The 23,766-nt window shown below is 36.1% G+C and overlaps 3 protein-coding genes and 1 long non-coding RNA gene across 4 annotated transcripts; 1 reads left to right on the top strand and 3 right to left on the bottom strand.

Annotated features, from left to right (window-relative positions):
* Positions 1-1,694: 1,694 nt before the first annotated feature.
* LOC132036115 (uncharacterized) lies at positions 1,695-4,132 on the top strand. The gene is made up of 2 exons (XR_009409519.1): positions 1,695-2,501; positions 2,664-4,132. It is a non-coding gene; the product is annotated as an uncharacterized LOC132036115 (long non-coding RNA).
* Positions 3,600-6,308, bottom strand: LOC132036114 (patatin-like protein 2). Its single transcript, XM_059426349.1, has 5 exons — positions 5,152-6,308; positions 4,844-5,025; positions 4,564-4,750; positions 4,248-4,409; positions 3,600-4,154 (listed from the first exon to the last, which is right to left on the bottom strand). Exons 1-5 carry the CDS (start codon positions 5,245-5,247, stop codon positions 3,600-3,602), a joined length of 1,182 nt encoding a protein of 393 aa, XP_059282332.1. The 5' UTR covers positions 5,248-6,308.
* Positions 6,309-7,947: 1,639 nt separating this feature from the next.
* Positions 7,948-13,209, bottom strand: LOC132036110 (polyadenylate-binding protein RBP45-like). Its single transcript, XM_059426348.1, has 7 exons — positions 12,910-13,209; positions 11,663-12,128; positions 9,281-9,339; positions 9,075-9,205; positions 8,897-8,993; positions 8,653-8,823; positions 7,948-8,272 (listed from the first exon to the last, which is right to left on the bottom strand). Exons 1-7 carry the CDS (start codon positions 13,207-13,209, stop codon positions 8,270-8,272), a joined length of 1,227 nt encoding a protein of 408 aa, XP_059282331.1. The 3' UTR covers positions 7,948-8,269.
* Positions 13,210-14,949: 1,740 nt separating this feature from the next.
* LOC132036084 (DEAD-box ATP-dependent RNA helicase 32) lies at positions 14,950-21,739 on the bottom strand. The gene is made up of 8 exons (XM_059426317.1): positions 21,199-21,739; positions 19,569-19,844; positions 18,057-18,380; positions 17,569-17,760; positions 17,280-17,435; positions 16,747-17,165; positions 16,303-16,466; positions 14,950-15,509 (listed from the first exon to the last, which is right to left on the bottom strand). Exons 1-8 carry the CDS (start codon positions 21,571-21,573, stop codon positions 15,169-15,171), a joined length of 2,247 nt encoding a protein of 748 aa, XP_059282300.1. The 5' UTR covers positions 21,574-21,739; the 3' UTR covers positions 14,950-15,168.
* Between the last annotated feature and the right edge of the window lie 2,027 nt (positions 21,740-23,766).

Here is a 23,766-nt window from a genome sequence, read left to right as displayed (position 1 = left end):
TTTCTAATGCATTATAAAATACATTCTTAAAAATTGGAAAAACCACAAAAATCGAATCAAACCGATAAAATCGAAAAAATTTATACTATAATGATTTGTTTTGGTTTGAATATTAAAAAAAAAATTGACTAATTTTGTTTGATTTTAATCAAAAACCGAGTAAAACTGAAATATGAACACCCCCAGCTCTTATGATTTCATAGCTCAAGTCAAAAGCAATGAAATGAACGTGGATCTGATTATGAACTTTCAAATCTATGTATCATCAACCACCATGATCACCTCTATTAATAATCAACACGTTAGAAACCCATGGTGAATATCAATGCATCATGTATAATATGCAAGTATTTCTAGACTTTATTTAAAGGCTTAATGCATATGCGGCCCCCTAAATTTGCCCCATTTTTTTTATTTTGACACCTCAATCAAGTGTTGTTTCTATTGAACTCCTGAACTCATCCTTATCAAATCTTCTAAGATTTTTGTTAGAAGCAAAAATTGAATTGGGGAAATGAAGGCGGATTAATATTTTGGACATGTTGTAAGCATTCTTTAGGTCCATGGATGTGTCGCGGTTTCAGTTGGTTCTACTCTTCCACTGCCAGCTTAATTAAGAGATGCTCTTTCCCCCCTCTCAATTGCTGCTAATCTTGGTTAAAAGATGACATAATTAAATTAGAATATATATTAGCATGTTGCTACATTGAAGATGGAATATTATGTAAGTCGGACTGTGTTTGATAAACAAACTTGAGGATGAGTTCAGGGGTTCAATAGGAATAAGTAAACAACACTTAATTGATGTACCAAAATAAAACTACCATATTTTCTTAAATTGAAATTGAGAAATCAGATAAAACCAACGCTTTTGGTAGGTTTTTTTTTTTTTTTTTTTTTTAAAGGTAAGGTTGGGTGTTACCCCACTGACTATATTTTTTTATTAATAAGTCAAAAACGTGTCCAATACGTAAAGTAAAGAAAATGCAAATAAAGAAAAGGAAATAGTGTAGAAACATTGAAATCGGGAAAGTGTGCTCTTCTCTCTCACGATCTTCATCTTCATTTGTTCTCAGTCTTCCGAAAGCGAAGGTGCGTTGATTCTTCTTTAGATACATTACATTTTGTCCATCGATTTCTTCACCTCGCCGAGTCATAATACATCCAATTTTGGATTCTCTAACTGAAGTGTATCATCTTGTTCTTCAAGCTCCATTATTGTCTTTGGAAGCTCGGAATCTATGGGTGGTGATGATTGTGCGAGCATTTCTTCTTGGATCTCCCGTTGGTCATCCATTTGAAGTTGTTGTCGTGATATTGGTGTTTCCGTCATCTGGGCACAGGTTTGTTGCTGATCTGTAGATCTCTAGCTGGTTGTCTCCAATTGGTAATTGATTGTGCTTCCTCTCTTTGTTGGTCCTCGTTTTTGTGTTGATGCTCTGCTTGTATTCATTATACCATTCGATTCTCCCCAGTCTACAATTGATTTTTGCCATCAACCGTTGCTGAATGGAATCGGGATGAGTATGTTTGTTTATGCCCATTTTGCCCTCCTTGTTGTTGCTTATCTGCAATGTGGATGATTTTTTGGATGATAGTGAGACGACCAACCAGCGTGAAAGGGACTAACCGCAATTTGGACTCTAACCAAAAAGTCCATGATATAAAGTATAATAATAGTAATATGGTCCAATCCAATAAGGGGAATTAAAAAATAAAAAGTACTTAGCAGTACGATACTGCCAATGGCAATACCAAAGATTTAGATGCTTTGTTTTCTCGTTATAGTGAATAGATATCTGACACAACCCAAAAAGATTCGGATTTAATTTTCTAGTGAAAGGCAAGTGTATCGGCATCATTGTCGACATGGCTGCACCTATACCCAAAGGTCATTGAAAGGAACTTTGTCACTGTTTGATTGAAACTGGTAAAACCCAATGGAAAGAGACATGTCCTAGTATTTTTAGATTGTGTATTTTGTGAGAAAACTTTTTCACCAACGAGAGTTATCATTACCTTATGTCCCAAAAGATAAAGGCAGCTTTCGTTAAGTGCTTGAATGTCCATAACATATAAATTGTTTCATAAGAAAGTATCGAATTGTTCCTTTTAACCGGTCTTCATTCGCTATATAGCACTCCTATACCAATAGTAATAGAGGTAATGTATCAGGCCATTTATGTTATGGCACAATGTGGAAGTGCTGAGCTTATTGATTTCAATTCCCTTCGTGCAACAGATGCGCCACTTCCTGCTGCTGTAGATATTGAGAATACCACACAAGTTGAAAATTATTTGCTTTTTTCTTTAGTCGTGCTTAGAGCATCCACGTATTACAAATCGTATCAGAGAGCTGGACCTGTATATTATGGAGTTGTTGCTATAGCATTTGAAGCTTTCCCCCGAACTTTAGCCTAGGACAGTGGTGTGACTTTGTCCGTACAATGAATGTGTTCCATTGAAAAGATGCAAATAGCAAGATTGCAGGGCTGGGCATAGTGAGTAATGGTGAATTTGCTGGTGTAGTTGCATTACCATTACCAGTAGGATTTGAACTTGTCTAGAACAGAATAGAACTATAGTCATGCATTCTCAAACTACTTAATAATGTTCTCAGACTCGAGTGAGTTTAATTCGTGGCATGTAATTTATTGCAACAGGCTAAAGGTTGAATTGCAGAATGCAAAAATTTTAGCAGTTCAAAATGTTGCTAGCTATATTGGCTATAGTTTCATTTCTGAAAACTTGTTGGACGGGATAGCAGATCAAGTGAATTGACAGCGTGCTTTGGGAATTGAAGGTCCTGGCCAAGAATTCATTTGAATTGATAATGCAGGCATAAAAGAACGTGACAACTTTAAGATCTCTGTCCTTCCTTGAATTTCATGAATTTGACTAGTTTAACAAAGGAGTCCGTCATGTTAGGGGAAGGAAGATATAAAAACATAGTGGAGGAGGCTCTAGCCAATCTGGTTATGAACAAACTGAGAGGTGCAAGTCACATTAGTTCACTCAATTCTCATGGTTTTGGGGAGCAAAGAAGTCCATAGATTGATGACATTGTTATCTACGTTACTGGAGTGCTTATTTTGTTTGTCAGATATTATCAGTTTACTCTTAGTAGGGCCTTCGGACATGCTTCCAAGATGACATTGACAATGGAGTCAATAAAAATTGTTGGTGATATCTTTTACATGGAAGCAAATAGTGGAGAAACTAAAAGAGTGAACTGGAATGATGTTTTTGCCACAGAATTTGCACTTGAGGTGGCAGAGTATGTTCTAATTCCTAAATTGATGACGCTCCACTGAACCTTGAGGATTTCATTTTTGCTTCTAAAAATTTGGTGACTTGTCCATATTTATTTTGATGCACTAGAGTAATTTTCTTGAATCTATGCAGAAGACTTGTGAAAGGAAAAAGAATAAATTGATGTAGTTAAGAGTTACAACTATAGAACAATACTATTCACCACTGCTAAGGAATAAATCTATTTACGACAACTACATACACACATATATACGGATTTGATTTACAACACATTTGAACAAATAGCTCTAACTCAAACATTGAACTAAATAAAAAATGGTCAGCTACTATAGTCTGTTGTTTGGTAAAGCTGCCTTGGATTTCCTAAGTCTTCTTTCTTCTGAAAGCAACTTAGCGAGCCTTTTCAAAGCTTCTTCATTTGAGCCACTATGTTCACACGGTTCAAGTAGACCTGTATGCAAATCAATCTTTGAAACTGTTTTTTTCAGCAATTTCTTCCCAATTTCAACTAATCTCCTCATGTTAACCTCTGTTGATATGTCAACGGAGGAATCAGTCTCTGTCAATGTGTCATCCTGAACGCGAAGATAATTATTTTCGGAATGAAGTGCTTGGAGGAGGGCAGAAATATGGAAATTAACCATATCATCACTGGCATGAGTAAGAAGGTCCAAGATTGGAGATGAACCACCATAGAGGAGCCATTTGCAAAGACCCCATTTGGCTGCTGTTTTAGCATTGTATTTCAATTTCATTTTTGTTGATGTTCCTGTACCTAGTGAGATCACTAAAAAGCGACCATAATCATCTGGCTTTACCGGAAAGAAATCTGAATTCCCATGGAGGATTTGCTTGGTCACTTCCGTCGTTGCTATAAGGGCCTATATATATACATAACAAATGTGATCAAGAGTCAGTACTAATTACATGAATGAATCATGAAATCGAAATGAAGAAGATAATTAAATATTTACCGGATTGTTGGCTGCAACTCCACCATCTACAAGATTGAATTCTTGAAAGTTGCCATCTTTGTCTTGGTTCTTGAAATAATGGGCTGGAAGATATGTTGGAGCTGCAGATGTGCTGATGCATATATCTGATAGCCGAGCATCCATTAATGGATTTTCTTTGGCCTGCACAAAACATACACGTTAATGAATAAAAAACCACTATATAGAATTGAGAAGGTACGAGCTAGCTAAAAATATCAAGAAATACTTGCAAGTTTTAAACAATTATGTTATTAACAAAGGTGAGAATACATATAGTATATAGCTAGGAACAAACCTCAAAAGTAGAGAAGACTCTTGACTGCAAATTCTTGATATCAAAAGTTGGAATAACAATGTTCGTTAAGGTTTCAAGTAGCCGAGTCTCGCCTAGTTTCTCCTTTATAACTTGGTGAAGATATTTCCCGTTATACCTTGGTCTCACGAGAGATTTAAATTTCTTTCTTATTGATCCAAACAACCCCCTAACATGAAATCAAGCAACTTAATCGTTAGTAATTACACATCATCAAATCAAACAGTAAATAGATTAATGAAAAGTGATCATTCTTAATTACCCATTATGTGGAAAGATCTTTGGGCCATGTTCAAGATAGAAAGGTGTGATATCTTTAGCAGCAAAAAGAGGACGTCCTTCTTTGTTTGGTGCAGTTAACATGGCCGTCACCAATCCACCTGTGCTCGTTCCTGCGATTATATCGAAATAATCGGCGAGCCTTGCGTCCTCGCCATCCAATTCCTATCATCCAAATTAATGTTGAACTAGTAAATTTAATTTGCCAGACTTGTTAGAGTACTAGTATTTGCTAATCAATCCATAGAAATACAGGGAATAAATGACATTAATTCAAGTTGGAAGACTCACCTGAAGTTGAGATTCAAGATATTCAAGAATGGTGGCAGGTATGATTCCCCTAATGCCTCCTCCATCAATACTCAAAATTGTCACGTTGGTCTCCATTGTTTTTTTTAGTGATCAATCAGTGCTAAAAGAATCGTTCTAAGAGAGGTAAAGAAGAGAAACAAAATTCAACCGTATATATAGGAAAATTCCATCCCAAATAGCACGGGATTCAAATGTTACTTTTATTAAAATAATAAATTGTAAAACTTAACTAAGAAACTTTAAATTTGGAAACTTTCAACAGGAAAAATAATTAAAAATTAATATCACAAGTCTTTCCAAAACTACCCAACAAAATAAGGAAAAAATGACAACTTAGAGAACCAAAAACCCACGTTCGGACTATTAGAAAGAAAAGTGTTAGCGATTCCTATCAGGAAAAGGAATTGGTTGCAAACAAAAATAAAAGGTTTTTCTCTTTAATATCACTCGTCTTAATTACTCAATTTATATGATACACCTTCTTTTTTAATCAGTTCAAAAAAAAAATAAAAAAATAACACATTTCCTAATTGTCAACGATTTAACTTTAAACTTTACGTTTTACATTTAACGAGATGATTTATAATCATACAAATATCTTTGACTTATTTTAGACCACAAGATTTAAAAGTCTTAGTGACATCTCGTTATTTCTTAAACTCCGTACCTAGTCAAACTAATCCCATAAATTAGGACGGAGGGAGTTGTAATAGTGACATCACTAAAAAATAAAACAATATAGACAAACATAAGATTTTTGAGACCAATTAAATTCATATCACAGTTTGTACTCCCTTTTGTCCTAATTTATGTGACACTTTTTGCTTTTTAAGATTCAATTTTTTTAGTTTTGACCGTGTGTTTGAATATAAAATCTTTAAATTCTTCAAAATAAAATTTATGTATTTGAAAACTAAGTAAAAAGTATTATAACTCATAATAATTAATAATTTAAAATATTTAAAAGGTATGTGAAAAACTTTACGATCAAAGAATAATTTATTTGACTCTCAAAATTCGAACACGTCACATTATGTGACGAAGAGAGTAATAAATAAAGGTGATGTGTGTTGAAGTGTTCCTTCTTGACCCGTAGAATAATCATCTGAGTTTTCGTACACAAGTTGTTCCAATATATTACTTTCACTTTTAATCCATAATAAATGTGTTTTTACATTAGCATTAGTTTTTTCCTTTCAAATTTAGTCTTATTTAGATAAATGCATTTTTACATAACCAAGAAATCACACTAAATAGATGTTATTTAATTAAAAGATAACTTAATAAAAACATTTCTTACTTTCTAAGTGTGATGAGTGAATAATTTAAGAAGTATACCCAAACTAACAACACCATGTAATATAGACCGGAGGGAGTAATTGCTTTTGTCATTCAATTCTTACCAAAAGGATGTAGATATATATATTAAAGCTAGACCATTTCATTTTGAGCAATGATATTTCAAAGTCAAAAAAATATTAAGAAAAGTACCATGGATGGAATCGTAGTTATATTACAAAGGCGGAATGGCTCTAGAGACCTTTTTACTTGTCTTAGATTGTCATTCCGGTGTTTGTATTCCTGACTTTGCCAACTGGACCTTTAAACTTGTTAAAACTCATCATTTTAAATGCACCGAACTTATGTGGCATTTATTTTGCTAACTCAATATAGTGAATGGTGTCACACTTTTAAAGCGAGTGAATGAAATAAATTTGATTAAAAAAAATATTAAATTCATAAGAAACAAATTAAATAACAATAAAAAAATAGAAAAAGAAGAAAATATTCCCAACCCCTCCCTCTTCTTCCACCAAAAACAGCCGCTACACCGTAACACCACCATTAAAACACCATGTAAAGAGCTTGTTTTCAGCTTCAACACCAAGCTCCTCCAACAAACCACCGTCTTCTCCACCATGTGAGCCGGTGGTCACTCCTCACCCTTTCCCTTATTTCCTTCTTCCTTTCCTCTTCCAGAACAAAGTTCAATCCTTTCTAGCCATGGATAGTCTTGGTTGTGTCATTTTTGCTATTTGGGATGAAACTTGGAGCTCAACTTGTGAGCAAAATGGAGAAATTGCTCCTGAAAGTTTTCTTGAGATTTTTGATTTAATTTAATTTTTAACATTTTTTTCTTATGTGTCATTAAAAAATGACGTTGAATTTGACATTTAGTCAGGTGTATCAACACTCACCATGATCGGATGAGAAAGGGGTTTAAAATGATGAGTTTTGACAAGTTTAAGGGTTCAGTTTGCAAAGTCTAGAATACAAATATCGAGATGATAATTCAGAACAAGTAAAAGAGTCTACCAAGTCATTTCGCCAATTACAAATAAAGAAAACTCACTTGATTATGATCTTAAATATTAGAAGTCGCTGCATAATTCAAACATAGAAAGATTTGACAAGCAATTACTAATTGATTTCAAAGCCTTAAATATTTTTAAAATAACTTAAATGATAATCTCATCCCATGTTTTCTAAAGAGTAAAAAGATTGACAGCACTACAGTTTTGTTAAATAAAGGTAGAATGGGGGAGGGGGACTTTTGGGGGGGGGGGGGGGGGGTGGGGGGTGGGGGGGGGGGGGGTGACATAGGAGAAATGGTTGTGAATTAAAGACAAAAAGACGAGAAAAATCAGCTAAGGAATTCCACATCTCTTTCAAAATTGGTATTTCAAACATCACATTCACTAAATGCTGCTTTAACTTGAACGCTGCTAGCAATCAGATATGCACACCCCATCTAACATGAAATTTAAGGGGACATTTAAACCAAAAGCAATCAAAAACTACAAATCGAAAATGCTAAGAAACAACATGAGAAGTTTACACATACAATGTCATAACAAGCTAGATAAGCATCGGCCATAGAATTTGGATTTTAGGTTAAGATACTACTCAAAGGTTTCAGTACTAGTATGTAATAGCAAACTCACATTACAAAGAAAAGAAAAATGTCCCACAAAAACTCACACGGTCACTCAGTTTATCAAATCATTGTACAACCAGTCCGCACCGACTGGAAACATCAGCCTAAGCATTGGAAACTTGAACGCCGCCTACTTTGCCTCCTTGAAAACAAGCAACATCACTGCAAATGTGAAAGAAAACAACAAATGAGCAAATACCGTTGATGAAGAATTAGGTATAGCCATAAAAAAGCCCCAGCGAACCCCTAAACTAACCAAAAAGTGAAAAGACCTAAGTCAGGGCATGCGAAAACCTTTTAGCAAGACAGAATGATAATTAGAAAAAATGCTGATAACCCACTATAGTTTTGTTTCCATAAAATTGTATTCCTCGGCATTAAGGACATGCTAGAGACCTCCAAAAAGTTGTTAAGAATAGCCTATAGTACTTACAGAGAACCTAACGGATCTACTAACTGTTCAGCTGATAACCCACTATAGTTCCTCATCTAAACACCAAAATGGCAAGCTAGACAGACGTTGAAGGCCAGATTTAACATACCTGTTGTGGCTGCTGATAATTCGTATATCCTGGGTAATTCCCGTAATACATATTAGGGTCCTGAGCGGGTGGAGCATATCCATAAGCCTCATACCCTTGGTACCCATAATACGCACCAGCACCAGCACCAGCCCCAGCCCCAGCACCACCACCCCATTGAGTCTGGTCGGACTACATAGAAAAATCAGAGTCAGCACAGTAGCGGATTTATCTAAGTTCAACACTACAAAGATAGGCCACAAACCTGTTTGCTAGAGGGGCTACGCCCCCAAGAAAGCCGAATGCTTTGTCCTCCCAATTGTGTTCCATTCAAGCTTGACAAAGCCTGCTCAGCAGAAGCTCTGGAAGTGGGGTGTGATAGTACGTGAGAAAAGAATACGTAAAAATATTTAGCAAGAGACATTAATTGCACCTGACATTACCTACTACCAAACTGAACAAAGCCACAGCGCTTTCCAGCCACTATTTTCACGTGAACCAATTCACCGTATGGGGAGAACACTTGCCGCAAATGCTCTTCAGCAACACTGGGATCCAAACCACCAACAAATATCTGCAAGTTTGAATATGAACAGTTAGAAGTGCATATACTAGCAAAACAAACTTTACATCAAAACAAGCTACCCACAGTTGTATTATTGGGGTCACTTTCGCCTTGAGTAGTAGCTTGAGGATTTTGGAAGGTAGCTGCAATGGTAAAAAATGTGAGTAGAAATGCAGTCATCAAAAAGTGCATCTAGGGTCAGAAATTTGACTCTCCAACACCTAGATGGAAACGGACAGTAACACAAACGCATAAAAGAAGAAACAAAGACAGTATGCATCACCACATCTTCTCGGAAAAGAAAACCAATGAGCAGGGGAAACAAATAAAATAACACAGGAAAAACACAAAATTAAAACAATAAGTATTTGCAAGCATTACTCTATATCCTACACGTGAATGCATGCCCCTTCAGAGTCACGGATTTATAAATCCCAGGTTTGTGACATGTACCCTTATTAAAAATTGCTAAGGCAGTTCATAGGGAGATGAACTGGAGGAGCTCAAGAAGTGTATATAGAACAATTGAACAAACAACACTACTGACTTCAGACAGACAACAAGCCCTTCTAATTCTTAAATGCAGTAATAGAAATATCAACAGAGTGTGCATGAATCATAATCAAGTTAAGAATACATTTCGTGGCATCCTATGAAAAGTATCAGTGTTACTTTCTCAGTTTATCAGTCTTCCATCATATATTGATAACTATAGTCCACTTGCACGATACTCCTACAAGTATAAAAAAGAGTACATATTCACATGATATTTTTTTCAAATAATCAAAACGATTCCAAAATTAACACATCAAGACGGTGTAAAAAGTATCTGAACTTTTTTAATATGTAACATGGTGACTCGAACCCTAACCGTTGGAGCTGGTGGGGGTTTTCCACTTGAGCTAGGCCTTTCTTGTCTGCCAAGCTTTTTGAACTTGCAAAGCAGATACCACAATCGCGAGCAAGGAAAAGATCAAAGATGGAAGAAGGCCCCTCTGAAGCTATCAAAGGCACCTCTGAAGCTATCATTTTATTTCTAAGCACTCCCATAGAGACCAACAATTCACATCATGCCAGTAACAGTATCCATACCTTATCCTTAAATAAAGTAAGCCGGCATACCTAGTGAACAGCCTGTTTCAAAATTCCCCATCATTTCAAACTTCTTGTCAGCTACTCTTCACAAGTCGATTGTCTTCAATATTTCAGTATTTTGGAAACACAAGATTACAACTTGTGATCTTTTTAACTAGTTCCTAAATCTAAATATTATTTGCAAATGACCATAGAAAAATGAAATACGGAAGGAGCACTGTGAGTTTTTTTAAATAACAGTGGTGTCGAGGCCAGCTTGTGCGCACCGATACAGACTAAAGGTATTGAAAGTATACACTCCCCGATTTCCAACTTAGTCAGCTGCTCTTCGCAAGTCAATTATTTATATATTCCAGCATTTTAGCGAAGATTAGAACTTGAAGGATCTTTCATTAGCTTTTTAATCTCCAAATATCATTTTCAAATGACCAATTGAACAATTCAAAAAATGAAAACCAACTTACAGTAATTGGAAAGGAAAGAGTACTGTTGGACAAGTGTATTAGAACTGAAAAGATAGAATCACCTCAAGGCATTAACCAAAGGCATCCTACAAAACTAGTGATATAACTGTTTTTTGCATCTCTTACCAGATTGATCAATATTACATTACTTTGACTTACGAAAGAAAAGGTGTTGAAAGATGAAGTTGAGTTCCCAGAATTAGTAGCATACACCATTAACACAGACTGGTGTGAACGTGACAGACAAAGGAAGGAAAGAATTGTAAGGAAATGTACGGAAACAGCTTGCGGCAGCATTATTTAAAAGGTGTGCAAGATTGATCCTAACTGAAATAACACAGGCCAGTTTAGGAATTAAATGAACTGGTAAAAATGAAGAAAGGAAATTTAAATTTTGATAGAAATGGAAATAAATTTACTAAGGCTCGTAATAGTAATTCAGGAACTGGAAATTAACTGAATGTAGCATAAGAATGCCACAAGAATACGAAGTAAGGAAGCGTGACATAAACAAATAAACTGACCTAAAATGAGGCCACGCACTAAAGTGGAATCATTTCAGCTGAAATCAGTTCCAGGCCCCCATATGAGAGCCTCTCTGTTTCCTGCTTTGAGACAACACGAGTCTTATAAGTTTATGCACATTTTGAAACAATTAAATGCCCCCAAGTGTAGAAAGTTAAGTACTGGAAGAAAAGGATTTTAAAGATTCCGCTTCTTCAAGTGCAAAGCTGAAAGAACAATCAACTTAAGAGTCTGAACACGTCAGGAAATTATGGCATCATCGAAATCAGGAATGCAGACAACAAACAGTACAGTTCGAACTGCAAATCAACAACAAACAAAAAAAAAAAGAACAGAAAAACTCCACTTCAGCATAGAAGATGAAAGGGGAACATGGCCATACCTTTCTGTGGGGTACCCACTGGTTTCTTGTTCGCAGCTGGGCCAATCCTCATGGGCCTAGTTGAACAAAGCACACCATTCATTTCGGTCATAGCACGCAATTGTTCACTCTCATCACCGAACTTGACAAATCCATATCCCTTGGTACGTCCAGTGATTCTATCTGTTACAACTTTTGCACCTTTTACTGATGAATACACGGGTTTGAATGTCTCTTGTAGCACATAATCCGTCACATCAGCAGCCAAATCACCAACAAATATTGTATACTCGGGTGAATCATCTCGCCTCTCACCGGCACCAAGAGATGCCCAGTTCATACGGAAATTCTGTTCCACATTTGGCATCAAGGTGCCATTATACGTCTGTAAAATAGTTTCTGCAGCTGCATGACTCCTGAACTCAAGGAATCCATAACCTTCAGACTGACCACTTTGCTTGTTCCTGATGACCTTAGCAGAAACAAGCTGCACAAAAAACAATGAAGCTATTATCATAGTGCAAAATAAAAATAAAGAGGCAGTACAATGATACACTAAGGCAAATATTGAACTTTAGCATTTGTTCCACCCTCTCCTCTTCTAAACCCTTCAATACATCTTCTAAATTCACCTCCAATTTTCATTCTTTTTTCAAAGCTTTGATATTAGTTTCCAACGAAGTTGCAACCAAATCAGAAAGGAAATTTAAAATGATAGGCCAATCTATCCAAATTCAATAGACTCTATATACAAATGCAAACACATAATCAGCTCGCTCAACATGATGAGGAAACAACTTTTAACTGCCATCTCCCAAGAAACAGCCTGACAGATCATTATGAATTATGAGGACTGCATCACAAATAAGAAATTGTTTTTTACAGGGTTAGCCCATGAATTATGAGGACTGCATCACAAATGAATTATTAGCCCACATAGCCCATATTTTGAGTTAGTTAGCCCACATACTTTTATACAGGGTTGATACATTATGGATAACGCTTCCCCCCAGTTATAATATTGTATAAACTGAAAATCTGGCTACTTGACGTAATATTTTATGTTGGGCTGTATATTATTGAAATTTTCCCCAATTAAATTGCTTCTTCCTGACGTTGTTTATGACTTGTAGAACTACTTTCTTAGTCCTAAAAAATCAATCTAACCAGCCGGGACTTTGTAACAGTATTAATTTCTCCTTTAATTAAACAATCAAACAACAATTGCAGAGAAATGTAGGATTAGCAGAAGAGGATTTGCTGATTACCTCGCCGGTGTGATAGAAACAAGTGGAGAGATAATTCTCATCCATCCAATACTGCAAATCTCCAATCCAAAGAGAGCGAACCTCATTTGGATTACCAGTAGAGGTAGGGCTAGGATTAGCACCGTACTGTTGAGACATAGTTTGCTGTTGTTGACCCCAAGAAGGTTGAAATTGCGGTTGTTGCTGTTGTGGCTGTTGCTGAGGTGGCATCATCCATTGTTGTTGTTGTTGTTGTTGCTGGTACTGTTGTTGTTGATGTTGATCCATTGGTGGTTGAGCAACTCCACTTTGTGGCATCATTTTGAGATCGAAGAAATGAACAAACCCTAGCGTAGGGGTGGGTATGAAATGAAAGAGGAGAAAACGGTGACGAGAGAGAGAGAGAGAGATAAGGTTCTCGCCGAAATAGAAGGGGTGTATTGGGGGTGTACCTGGGCCTGGTTTTATAAGAGCTAAGTAGTTTGTACGAACACGTATCTACTCTCATATGGACCGGGCTGATTTTATAAGCGAATATTTCTTTTATATACGTTATCATTTAGATTTTGGCACTGTTTTTGAAAATTACGTGAATAAATTACCTTATGAACGAGACTTGAGTTTAATGTTTACTTATATATTTGAATTTTTACTTAATGAATTTGCAAAACTTACAAAATCTTAAACAGGATATAACTTTTCTAATAAGATTTTTAATGTGCTCAAAAGGAGATCTTTAGGTTCTATTCTAAAAGGTCAATAAACGGCAAAAAAACAAATAAGAAAAGGTTATTAACTACTCCCTCCGTCCCATAATAAGTGTTATCTTAGTCAAAAACATACATATTAAGAAATCAATAATGTAATGTGAAGTTTACCAAATAACCCCTATAAATTACTTTTACCTTTTGATTAGGCGTACATTGCTTTTGAAACCTTAGAATCAATAATACCAAATTACTATATGCCTTTTTAATCATCATTTAGATGTTACTGTCTAAGGGTAGAATTGAAAAAAATTAATCAATTTATGTGTTGATTTTCTAAAATGACACTTATTATGAGATAAAAAAATTAGTTAAAATGACACTTATTATGAGACGGGAGTAAATAATAATTTCAAAAAGGCATAATCGGTCAAATTCACTATGGCCCAGTTTTGATCAGTAGATTACGTGGGAAGTGCAAAGATAATTTATTCATATTGACTACAAGTTAAATACTTCTAAAAAGTTAAATATAACTTTAACGGCAGAGTGAAAATTGAGCACACCGCCTTTATTCTTCGTTTCTTCCACATGAGATTCCAAAAGGTCGCATTTAAAAAAAAAATCGAGATAAATTTATTCATATGAAGTACTTTAAGAACAATGGCGGAGCCAAAATTTATATTAAAAAGTATCCAAAAATATAGATATGTCACAACCAGGTTCGAACACGAGACCTTAGGAAATTTTCACAATCCCTTACAACCTGGGACATCATAGTTTCACAGGTGTGAAAAGTGAAAGAAAGAGCCCGGCATTCATTTCTTCATGAATATTCATAGCCGAGTCTACTAAAGAGGGGACCCCGGTACTCGTCGTGGTGATTAGAGGACACCTCTGATCGTTCACCTCTAATGTGACACGTTCCCTCCCAATGTCATGATCACATTGGTTTACCCTAGTTTCTTTGGTAGTTTAACGTACGGTCGCCCCTCCAACAAGAAAAGGTATAAATATGTTTGGATCGGAGAATTTATGGAGGAAATCGGGGAAATAGTGAATCAAAATCTAGATAGATCCCTATCTTTATCTCTATCCACGGAGATACCTATCTATATGGAGAGAGATCTATCTATGAATCGGCCGCCCCTGACCTAAGAAGAACTATTATCCTTATGACCAAACAAGGATCAGCTTCTTACTTCTCGAGCGATAGTTCCACGACCTCATCACTTTAATCTCCAGAAGAGACTTTGAGTCTCCTAAATCTTTCACATCATAGTTTCACAGGTGTGAAAAGTGACATTACCGGTCCAATTAAGACTCGAGGATGATTAATTGCATAAAGACAATATTGAAAACCACAACAAAAACAGTCTCTTTAATCTTTCAAGCACAAAAACATTACATTTTCTTTAAGCTGTGCAAGAAAGCAACTATATATAAACCAAAATCATTTCATGTTGCCCTGTAAGTGACCCAATAATTTCTACCATTGGAACTATTCAAGTTTACTCTTAACAGCATTGATGCTAAGAACAGTATAAACTACAGCTATCAAAATTTTGTTCCATTAAGAGTGCATGGAATTTAGCAGCTTCAGAGCCAGTTCTTCCTGCTCTGTCAAAGATATGGAATCAGCAGCAATACCCTCTTTAGCCTTGTCCGCTGTCCTCTCGCCATCTTCATCATCACTGTCGAAATAGATCTTCGTTTTCTTGTCAACTCTACCTCGCGGGATTTCCGTGTCTGACCCAGACACGTCTTCATCTTCTTCTTCTTCCTCCTCTCTCCCTCTCTTAGACTTCATCTTCTCCTTGATTCGTTTTTCTTTGCGACGTTTCTTGTCCAAATCCTTGTCTTCCTTGTCGGCCACCTTCAAGTTTTTTCTCAACTCAGCATATCTCTGGTTTACTGCAGCGTCGACAAGAATAGAACAAAGTGTTAGAAAGCAACAGATGCAATTGAAAATGAGATGCATTAATACATACTCCCTCCGTCCCAATTTATGTGACGTCATTTGACTATGCACAATATTTAAGAAAGAAAGGAAGATTTTGAGAATTGTGTTCTAAAACAAACCTTGGACATTTGTGTGGCTATAAATCATTTCATTAGGGCTACAAAGAAAACTATAAAGTTAAGTTGTTTCTAATTATAGAAAGATAGACATTCTTTTCGGGACAGAATAAGAGGGTATTTGGATTGGATTTTTGAAAGTAGTTTATAAGCTATAAGCTAAAAGCACCCATCTTTTGGCTTTTGGCTTATTTTTTGTACTTTGTTGGCCTAAAAGTGAGTGTTTAAAATCACTTTTTTTTCTTTTCCAAACACCACAAAAAGTAGAAAAGAGATAAGCACTTAAAATAAGTCAATCCAAACACCCTCTAAAAATAAAAAAGAAAGTGTGCCACATAAATTGGGATGGAGCGAGTCTAGTGACTTAACATCAGCGAAGTAAATAATCACTTCTCCCTTGAACACAGAACTAGGGTTGAATAACCAAATTTTGCTGCACACTAAGCAGAACATGCAGGAAACAGGCATACAGACTCGAAATGCAAGTACAAAAGTGTTTTTGGATTCAAAAGAGCAGCAAAAGTTATTACTTGGATATAATTATTATTATTTTTTTAAAAAGACAATTTCAAATAGCAGCAGATGTTGGAAACAAAGCTTTTGAGACTCTTGAATATATCAGTAATACCTTTTTCTTTGTTAAGCTGAACAGAGTCAGCATCACTGCTTGTGGCTGCTAATCTTGCAAAAGGAGGTAAAGTGTTCCCTTCCTCGTCAAACACAACCCTTGTCCCGACTGGTCTGTGGACATTGATCTTTAGTTTCTTTTTCTTCGTAACTCTAGTGGCCAGCCTACGGAACAATTCAAAAAACAGGAAGCAAAATCAAGAACAACGAAGATTATATAAACACTAGAGTGCATATAAAGTGAGAAGCAGTTAAGATAAATATACGGTGAATTGCAAGAAGAGTATCATGGAGATAAAACATCATATCATATGCGACTAAAAGATTTTCTAAAGTTGCAGACCATTGCTTAGTGAAAGCTTTCTAAAATAGCATCTCCACCCTTCTTGCTTAAAAGACAAATTCAACACATCAAATAGACAATTGAGAAAAGTGATTGACTTACATATCATCTCCTTTGCTGTTAATCTTTTCTCCGGCTTCCTGTGTCTCCTTAGCTAGAAGGAGGTCTTCTTCCTCCACTTCCTCTACATCTGATTTACCTGTATCTAGCTTCTTAACTGGAAATTCCAACAAATTCTCATTGCTCGTGTCCTCTGGTATGAGAGATAATGCTTCAGACACTGTCTTCCCTTTGAGTTTCTGTTTCAGAAATCGGATTTTGGGGGTCATAGGAAGACCCAATGAAGCAGAGTATTCATCAATTGGAAGTTTTGTAACATCAAAAATCTCTTTATCTCTCTGTTTGTGTATGGACTTCAAATATGTCACAAAAGCCCTTTGAGCCAGATGCTGTAGCTCAGGGTACTTGACCAATAAAGAAGCAAGTAGACCAGAGACAGACTGTATCCTCTTTTCATTTGCCTGTTTCACACTGATAATCAGCCAACAAAACAACAAGATGCTGTGCGACAAGTGAGAAAATATAATTGTATGTACTCAGCTTCAGTTGTTAAACAGAAGTGGATGAAATCCTACCTTGATAACTCGAAGGGGTATCTTTTTCTCTTCCAACTTTTCAAGCATTTTCATTTCAGATGGCATCACGAATAAAACAGATCTTCCCCCTGAAAGGTAACGAGCAGTGCGGCCAACTCTGTGTATGTAAGCAGCACAATCTTCAGGACAGTCCACCTGAAAGGTGAGTTTGCATCAAATACATGTCAAATTTTCTACTTCCTTTACATTAGCATCCACATCCTTTAACGAATGAAAAATCAATAATTTCATTTCAGGCTTTCAACGCTAAAAAACTTTAAGAACTAACCTGGACAACCCAATCAACCGCCTTATTAAAATCAAGCCCCCTCGAAGCAACATCAGTGGAGAACAGAACAGAGCGTTGTTCACAAAATTGGGAGTAAATTCCCATCCTTCTATCTTGCTTCATCCTCCCATGAAGACATTTGAGTGGAATCCCAGGACGGAGTTTTTTGAAAGTTTCAAAAACAAATTTTACCTGTTGAATTGGGAACAGTAAGAATGACAGAAGGAAATTAATCACAGAAAAATAAGAGCAAAAGTTTTAGCTGTTGAAGACTCTGAAAGCAGATTCGATGTAGTAGATAGAAAATCTTCTTTTTCATAAACATGTGATATAGTGAAAGTCATTAGTGCTTTTCGAAGTTAGCGACTAAACTCATTTTCCAGTGCTCTAGGATTAAGTGAAATATTCATGTCATCTCGGCTCTCGCTGTAAAATGTTCACCGTAAATTCTCAATTTTAGAAAAAATCAAGAATAAAGTCCCAGATACCTGCTTGCAGCTTGATAAGAAAACCAATATCCTTGAATTAAGATGTGCCTTTATAAAACTCCATAACATGTCCAATTTCTTATCAAGAGGAACAAGCATTGCTGTTTGTTGCAAGCGGTTGGGAGTTGCAGTATCAGACTCCTCGTGTACACCCAAATATTCAGGATCTTTCAGACTGAGCCTTGCCAGATCTTGAACGGACTTCGTCTGGGTTGCTGAAAACAATAAGGTCTGCCTATGTTTAGGCAATTGTGAAATGATTGCATTCAAGTCCTTCTTAAACCCCACATCAAGAATACGATCTGCTTCATCAAGAACTAAAACCTGTTCCCTGGCCAGGAAAAATGCACCCAAGTCAACAACTAAATAAACTTAAATAATTGTAATGTATGGGAGGAGAACAGGTACAAAAGTGTTTCATCAAAAAAGCCCATAGCAATATGAAACATACAATTGCAATTTCAAAACATCTTTTTATTCTGTAATTTTAACATAATAAATACACGCATACTTTATGATTTTCTAAGTAGCACAAATGAGGACATCTGGGTTGTGTTTTCTAAAGAGAATCCAACGCTCACATGATTACCAAATTGTCACATTCTCACATGAATACCAAATGCATCGAGTGGTAAAACAAATCCAAGATCTTCGAGTTTGGTCTTAACATGTATAGGAAGTCTATACTCCCAGGGCCTCACGTTGTTGCAGATAACATAGAGATAAGCTTACCTACTGAAGTATTTTCATGTTTCATAGTGCCGTATAATCTGAACATATGACCCTTGCAGTGCAAGTTTTGCACCACATGTGAAGAAAGATAGGGTCAAACAAACAACAATTTGTTATGAACATCAGCTTAAGAAACATAATGATTGCATAACCTTAGTTCTTTTATGTGGTGCTTAGATTTTTAGTTACAACTTACAGATGATATATTTGGAACTATTTATTATGACAAGTACATAAACAAAACAAAAAAACAAATTTTGCACTAAGTATCACTTATCAGGAAAATTCACAAATATATGTGCATCTATATATGACAAAGTTGGAAACAAAATATTCAGGGAATTACAGAATTTTTTTTGAAGAAAAAATTGAAATAGAATATAAATAATAGAATCAGGGATGTTTTAAAGAAAAAAAGAATCAGGGATAAAAGAAAATAATTTCCAAAACTGTAGCAGCTTCAACAGACAACAGTTCAATAGCTATGTTTCGCAGAGAAAAGGAGAAGGAAGCAGGTTCCAAACCCCACCAAGGTGTTTAAAGAGAGAGGGAGGGAGTCAATCAGTGCCTTAGGCGTTATATAATTACAATTAGAATACTATGATGAGCAAATTACAGTATTGTTAGCCATGCAAGGTAGTCTACACTAACATTAATGAAGTAGGAGCAATTCAGGAAACAATTCCTGACCATGCAGAGTATGTACTCCCTGCCTCTTATCAGGACGAAACATGGTAAAGAGCATTAAAAGAGCAGGAAGGAAAAAGTTGTTAACTGGACCTGAAGTTGTGAACAATCAAAATTTGGTGTCTCATCCATATGCTGAAGAAGCCGGCCAGGGGTGCAGACCAGGATGTTCAGCCCATTAACATGCTCTTTTTCGGCGTCCACATCTTTGCGGCCACCAATCAGAAGGCCAGCACTAAATCCATGATGCTTCCCAACAGATTTAAGTACTTCAAAAAGTTGACCTGCTAACTCCCTTGTGGGAGACATTATGATGCATCCAACACCGTCCTCTGGTCCCCATCGAACTTTATACAATTTCTCTAGCACCTAGAAATCAAATCTAATTAAGTAGCATAATTTATAAAGATGTAAAAAAGCAAGAAATTACACTACTAAAGAACTAAGGGATTCAACACCAAAGCGCCAAAATGTCGATGGAACTACCGAAGCAACATTCCAATTAACAATTTGGATATCGAAGGAGCATCCCACATAAGTTGGACATCTACGTTGTTTTGTCAAGAAAAACAAGGGGATGATTTCACATGAATATGAGCTATCTTACAGACAGCTCATAATGTGAAGTCAACCTTCATACTAACTCCAACTGAATGCCTGCACTACAATATGAAGAAACATGGAAAAGCATTTGCTTTCGTTGCAATTGTACGATAAATCATTTTTAACGTTGTCAGGATAAATCATGACATTTTTGGGCAGGGGTTCAACAAATAGCATCGACTGATGAGAATAAAATCCAAATAATGACTAAAAGCCTAAAAGTATCAAAAACTTTACATATGTATATCACTTGCAAACGTAAAAGAATAACAAAAGCAAATGTCTTTCCTAAACCAGTTTTGGCTAAAATACTACCCCAAGTAGACTGATGAGAATAACATCCAAATAGACTAAAAGTCTAAAAGTGTCAAAAATATACATATGTATATCACTGGAAAACATATACCGGAATAACAAAAGCCAATGTCTTTCCCGAACCAATTTTCGCTAATGTACTACCCAAGTCGACTGATGAGAATAAAATCCAAATATTGACTAAAAGACTATAAGTATTAAAAAATCTACTCCCTCCGTCCCAATTTAAGTGTCTTGCTTTCCTTTTTTATATGTACCAAAAGAGTGTCTCATCTATATTAGTAAGTTGACAATTCAAATATACTACTTGGCAGGTTTAAAAACACAAGATTCAAAGGACATTTTAGTACATTGCACACCTAGTTAATTTAGGACCACAAGATTCGAAAGACTCTTTTTATTCCTTAAACTTTGTGCCCCGTCAAACTAAGATACTTAAATTGGGACAGAGGGAATTATACACATCTCTATCACTTGCAAACGTACCGAAAAACAAAAGCCAATGTCTTTCCTGAATCAGTTTTAGCTAAATTATACTAACCGGAATAACAACGGGAAAATTTCAGAAATATACAAGTTGGTCACTAACATTGCAAAAAAATAGCCCAAAACTTACATTACAAAAAATAACCCAAAATATTCAGACACTTATACCAACATATACAAACATATAAGAAGGCAGAGAGAGAGAGTGAGAGAGAGAAGTTAAAAAAAGGGGTCAATTTTGGAAGCATTGTTGCCCCAATTAACATACAGTGTAATTTACTCAATAACAAGAGCCAATGTCTAGCTAAATTATACTAACCGGAATAACAAAAGCCAATGTCTTTCCTGAACCAGTTTTCGCTGCGCCAAGAATATCTCTCCCACAAAGAGAATGTGGGATCGAAGCCCTTTGAATATCAGTCATAGTTTTATATTTACACTGAGTTAACCCATCTTTAGTTTTCTTAGAAACAGGCAATTGGCTAAATCTATCACAACCAGTATACTTAGAGAATGAACCATCAGGTAAGCGTCCAACTGGAGCTTTATGTGGTAATGGGTCAAAGGAAAGCGGGTTTGAACCGGATTCGGGTTTACCCGATTCTATCCATGCTTCTAGAAGCTCAATTTCTTGAACTTCGGATAAACGGTTCTGTATTTTAGCTTTACGTGATTTAGGCGCGTGATTTCTCATACCTTTCCAATTGAGAATTAGGGTTTAATGATTTTGGGGATTTTGAAAGAGAGAATTAGGGTTTAGGGTTTTATGGATGACGTGTCTCGCCGGGAAGAAAAATGTGATACAAAATTTAACGGACGGCGAGAATATGAGGTGATGACGGTAGTGGAGGGTTTTGGTGAGATTTAAGGTTCCGGGTTTTGGGCCATATGTGTTAGATGGGCGGGTCAAACCGGTTAATTTGAGGGTTATTTGCACTTTTGGTCCTAATTTGTGCTGTTCTTTAATTTTTGGCCCTCAACGTAAACAATTTTTCCGTGTGGCCTACGTTTATATACTCGCATCATAATATTCTATAAGTTATGTCTGGAGTCTTAAAGAACTTATGCCACGCTGGGCCTAGAATCGATTTTGAAGGGGAAAAAAAAAAATATATATATATATATATATATACTTGCATCTATTATTATTTTGGTCAAGCCACAAAGGGCGACATCAAGAACTAAATCCACAATCATGCTGATTGTTTGAGATTTCATATGAGGCTAATAAATTTGTATGTGCTTTGCGCGTGCCACGATCTAACCGGAGGGCTATGATGGGCATTCGGATCTAACCTATCGAGTAATACAGAACATACGTGTATCACATAATCGTACCTGAGTGGGCTAGGACATTAACTAATAAATATCATGAAATGGAAGGGGCACAAGCCCAAAAGATATATATACATACGTCATCAAGCTGAACCCAAAATATACTAGCCGACAAGGCTGTCAAGATAATGACACAACAAACTATGGACCGAAAAGGTCATAAGACATCTAACTGTGCATATTTGTCTACGAGCCTCTACTGGAGTGCATGACATAATAAGGACAGGACAAGACCACGCCATGTCCGAATGTACGCAAAAGAATCATACCAAGCTGAACTGCAACTCCAGAACAAGTGGAGTGCTCCAATATAAGTGGCTTAATGCGGACCCCAAGTGTTGAACCGTCTCCCCGTTTATCTACTGTATTGAACGCAGCGTCCACAAACAAAAAGACATCAGCACAAATAATGTACTGAGTATATAAGGTACGAATAACAACATAATAAATATATAAAAGTAACATCAGATAAAGAGAAATAACATGCAGATCTGAATGCCTCAGAAGGCGGATGACATGCATGCTTTCCTTTTAAGAAAAAACATTTTCATACATATATATAAGTCATATCATCATCATACCGTACCCGATTATAATAAGGCTGGTCATCATACTTGTGTGACAAACTCAATATTACCGTACACAATGCAGTGGTGTGCCAATGTGTCGTACTATGGTACGACCGGTACGACACCTATCAGTGCACACCACTTTCAAGAACACTTCAATTTCAATACCACTTCACCTTGAAATACCTTCCAAAGCTTCTACAAGAAGAAGAGACGAGTTTCAACCACACTTTGAAACCCCAAGTACTTTGATTTATGCTTAGATAAGTGTTTGAATATGTTGGGAGAGGTTTCTAGAGCTTTCTTGAACTTGGGGTTATGTTAGAAATGACTTAAAATAAAGAGGGATCGTGATATATAAAATCAGAAAAATTTCATCGCGAGAAAAAATATGGCCCGTATTCTTGGCCGTATAACATTATACGGCCAACTTTTTGGCCCTATAAATTATACGGTCCGTATAATGGGCCGTATTCCTCCACCTCAAATGTCTTCTCTGGAAATTTTTAAAATTCTTAAATACGGTCCATATCTCAAAATACGGATCATATCTCATATTATATTATCCATATTTTATATTTCCTAGAAACAACTTTTGACGAACCTTTCTGCGTCGATTCACTTATTCTCTAATCCTATTCTCTAATCCTTCCGCAACTTACCAAACATGAACTTAAACCCTTATAATAAGTTAAGCATGTCCAATCTCGTATGACCTTGAAGATAAATCTCAATGTCCAAAAGTAAGACAACTAACGTACGACGAATTTAAATGTATAAAACTACGAGATGTAACAGCGCGGTCTTTAAGGACATCAATAAGAGATCGCTCTTGAGAAAGAATATAAAGCGAGGCTTGTAAAATGTACTTCACCAAAATCTTAAGAAACATAAAATCGACGGTAATATAATACTACTCCCTCTGTTTCAATTTATATGAACCTATTTTCTTTTTAGTCCGTGCTAAAATAAATGACCTATTT

Source organism: Lycium ferocissimum, chromosome 11, assembly GCF_029784015.1.
Source record: "Lycium ferocissimum isolate CSIRO_LF1 chromosome 11, AGI_CSIRO_Lferr_CH_V1, whole genome shotgun sequence".
In the NCBI taxonomy this organism is placed as follows: Eukaryota; Viridiplantae; Streptophyta; class Magnoliopsida; order Solanales; family Solanaceae; genus Lycium; species Lycium ferocissimum.
This window is presented reverse-complemented; position numbering and strand designations above follow the sequence as displayed.

What these genes read in the sequence shown, in the direction of transcription:
- LOC132036114 (XM_059426349.1), bottom strand. Translation starts at nt 5,247, where the DNA reads ATGGAGACCAACGTGACAATTTTGAGTATTGATGGAGGAGGCATTAGG. An exon ending in AAGATCTTTCCACATAATGG is followed by an intron (nt 4,751 to 4,843) that starts GTAATTAAGAAT and finishes ATTTCATGTTAG; the next exon opens with GGGGTTGTTTGGATCAATAA. An exon ending in GAGTCTTCTCTACTTTTGAG is followed by an intron (nt 4,410 to 4,563) that starts GTTTGTTCCTAG and finishes TGTTTTGTGCAG; the next exon opens with GCCAAAGAAAATCCATTAAT.
- LOC132036110 (XM_059426348.1), bottom strand. Translation starts at nt 13,209, where the DNA reads ATGATGCCACAAAGTGGAGTTGCTCAACCACCAATGGATCAACATCAA. An exon ending in GTTTCTATCACACCGGCGAG is followed by an intron (nt 12,129 to 12,909) that starts GTAATCAGCAAA and finishes TTTTTTGTGCAG; the next exon opens with CTTGTTTCTGCTAAGGTCAT. An exon ending in GTGACCCCAATAATACAACT is followed by an intron (nt 9,206 to 9,280) that starts GTGGGTAGCTTG and finishes TCAAACTTGCAG; the next exon opens with ATATTTGTTGGTGGTTTGGA.
- LOC132036084 (XM_059426317.1), bottom strand. Translation starts at nt 21,573, where the DNA reads ATGAGAAATCACGCGCCTAAATCACGTAAAGCTAAAATACAGAACCGT. An exon ending in TCTTATCAAGCTGCAAGCAG is followed by an intron (nt 17,761 to 18,056) that starts GTATCTGGGACT and finishes CCAATTCAACAG; the next exon opens with GTAAAATTTGTTTTTGAAAC. An exon ending in TCAGCTTAACAAAGAAAAAG is followed by an intron (nt 15,510 to 16,302) that starts GTATTACTGATA and finishes TCGACGCTGCAG; the next exon opens with TAAACCAGAGATATGCTGAG.